General features: G+C 59.8%; 2 protein-coding genes across 5 annotated transcripts in view; one reads left to right on the forward strand and one right to left on the reverse strand.

The window, feature by feature from the left end:
• TMEM127 (transmembrane protein 127) overlaps positions 1–290 on the reverse strand; it is a 13175-nt gene extending 12885 nt beyond the window's left edge. The window contains exons 1-2 of the mRNA XM_019539811.1: positions 217–290; positions 23–135 (exon numbers count right to left, since the gene is read on the reverse strand). Coding sequence (XP_019395356.1) covers positions 23–135; positions 217–290 — 187 coding nt within the window. The remainder of the gene's footprint in view (positions 1–22; positions 136–216) is intronic.
• CIAO1 (cytosolic iron-sulfur assembly component 1) overlaps positions 257–1354 on the forward strand; it is a 5845-nt gene continuing 4747 nt past the window's right edge. For 2 of the 4 annotated variants that reach the window (XM_019539753.1, XM_019539754.1), the window contains exon 1: positions 264–454. In XM_019539753.1, the coding sequence (XP_019395298.1) occupies positions 289–454 (166 nt within the window). In that variant the 5' untranslated portion in view covers positions 264–288. Of the gene's footprint in view, positions 455–1354 lie in introns of all 4 variants that reach the window. The other 2 variants (XM_019539752.1, XM_019539751.1) reach the window with 2 other exon arrangements.

The raw sequence follows: 1354 nt of genomic DNA on the forward strand, positions 1-1354 counted from the left end.
CGCCGCCGCCGCCGCAGCGTACATCCCGGCCGGGCCCGGCGTCCCCCAAACAACCGCCGCCGGCCCGGCCTCGCCTCAGAGCCAAGACCTCGACGCCGCTTCCGCTTCCGCTTCCTCGCTTCCGGCCGGCGGCGCCTACGTCACCGCGCACTCCACCACCTCCCCGACGGCCGGCGCCGTGACACCATGACTTTGAGACACGCCCTCTCCTGAGACAGCGCTCCGCTATTGGCGGCCGTGAGCTCCCGTTGCCCACCACTGCGCCAGGCGGGAAGGGCGGTGCGGCGCATGCGCGCGGGGTCGGCGGACGGGAGTGGTATGGCAGCGCTGACGCTGAGCTGCCGTCTGGCCGCGCACCCGGACTCGCGCTGCTGGTTCGTGGCCTGGAGCCCGAGTGGGGCCCTACTCGCCTCGTGCGGCGGCGACCGCAGCGTGCGCGTCTGGGGTCGCCAGGGTGAGCGGGGCGGGGCGCGGTACCATATTGCGCGGCATAGAGTACACGGTGTGCTGTATTTACCCACCTACACGTCCCCTCTAATTAACTCAGTATGTGATGTCATTACTATATTTGCCTAAGCATCTCCCACAAGACAGTGCACACACACGTGTGGGGGGAGGGGATGTACACCATGGCATCATTACAGTATTTTCCCATCTATACACTCAATAAGATAACATGGGGGGTGGCAACACATGGTGTTGCTACTGTATTTTCTCACCTTCGTACCCCACAGAATAAGGTAAGGTGCCTTGTGCCAGGGGGAGTGGGGACAGCATTGCGTAGGGGGTGCTTTTCATGGTGCTGCCATAATGTCAGACCAACCTGGTGGCCTTCTATGACTAGGTCACAAAATCCTTAGACGCAGGTGTTGCAGTGGATGTAGTCTTTCTGAACTTTAGGAAGGCCTTTGACACTGTCTCTCACCTATTCTCATTAAGAAACTGGGGGACTATGGTGTCAACACCCACACAGTCAAATGGGTCCCTAACTGGTTGGAGGGCCGCACCCAGAGAGGGGTGGTGAACGGGTCTTATTCGACGTGGAGGGATGTGGGCAGTGGGGTCCCCTGGGGCTCGGTCCTCGGGCCCACACTGTTCAACATCTTCATCAGTGACTTGGATGAGGAGGTAAAAAGCACTCTGTTCAAATTTGCAGATGACACTAAGATGTGGGGAGAAGTGAGGACGCTGGAAGGGAGGAATAGGCTGCAATCGGACCTAGACAGGTTACAGGGCTGGGCAGACGAGAACAGGATGGGTTTTAGCACTGGCAAGTGCAGGGTGCTGCACCTGGGGAGGAAGAACCGGCACCATACCTACAGGCTGGGGAACTCCCTTCTCATCAGTGCAGAGG

This window comes from Crocodylus porosus, unplaced genomic scaffold (genome assembly GCF_001723895.1).
Source record: "Crocodylus porosus isolate Cpor-Errol unplaced genomic scaffold, CroPor_comp1, whole genome shotgun sequence".
NCBI lineage: Eukaryota > Metazoa > Chordata > Crocodylia > Crocodylidae > Crocodylus > Crocodylus porosus.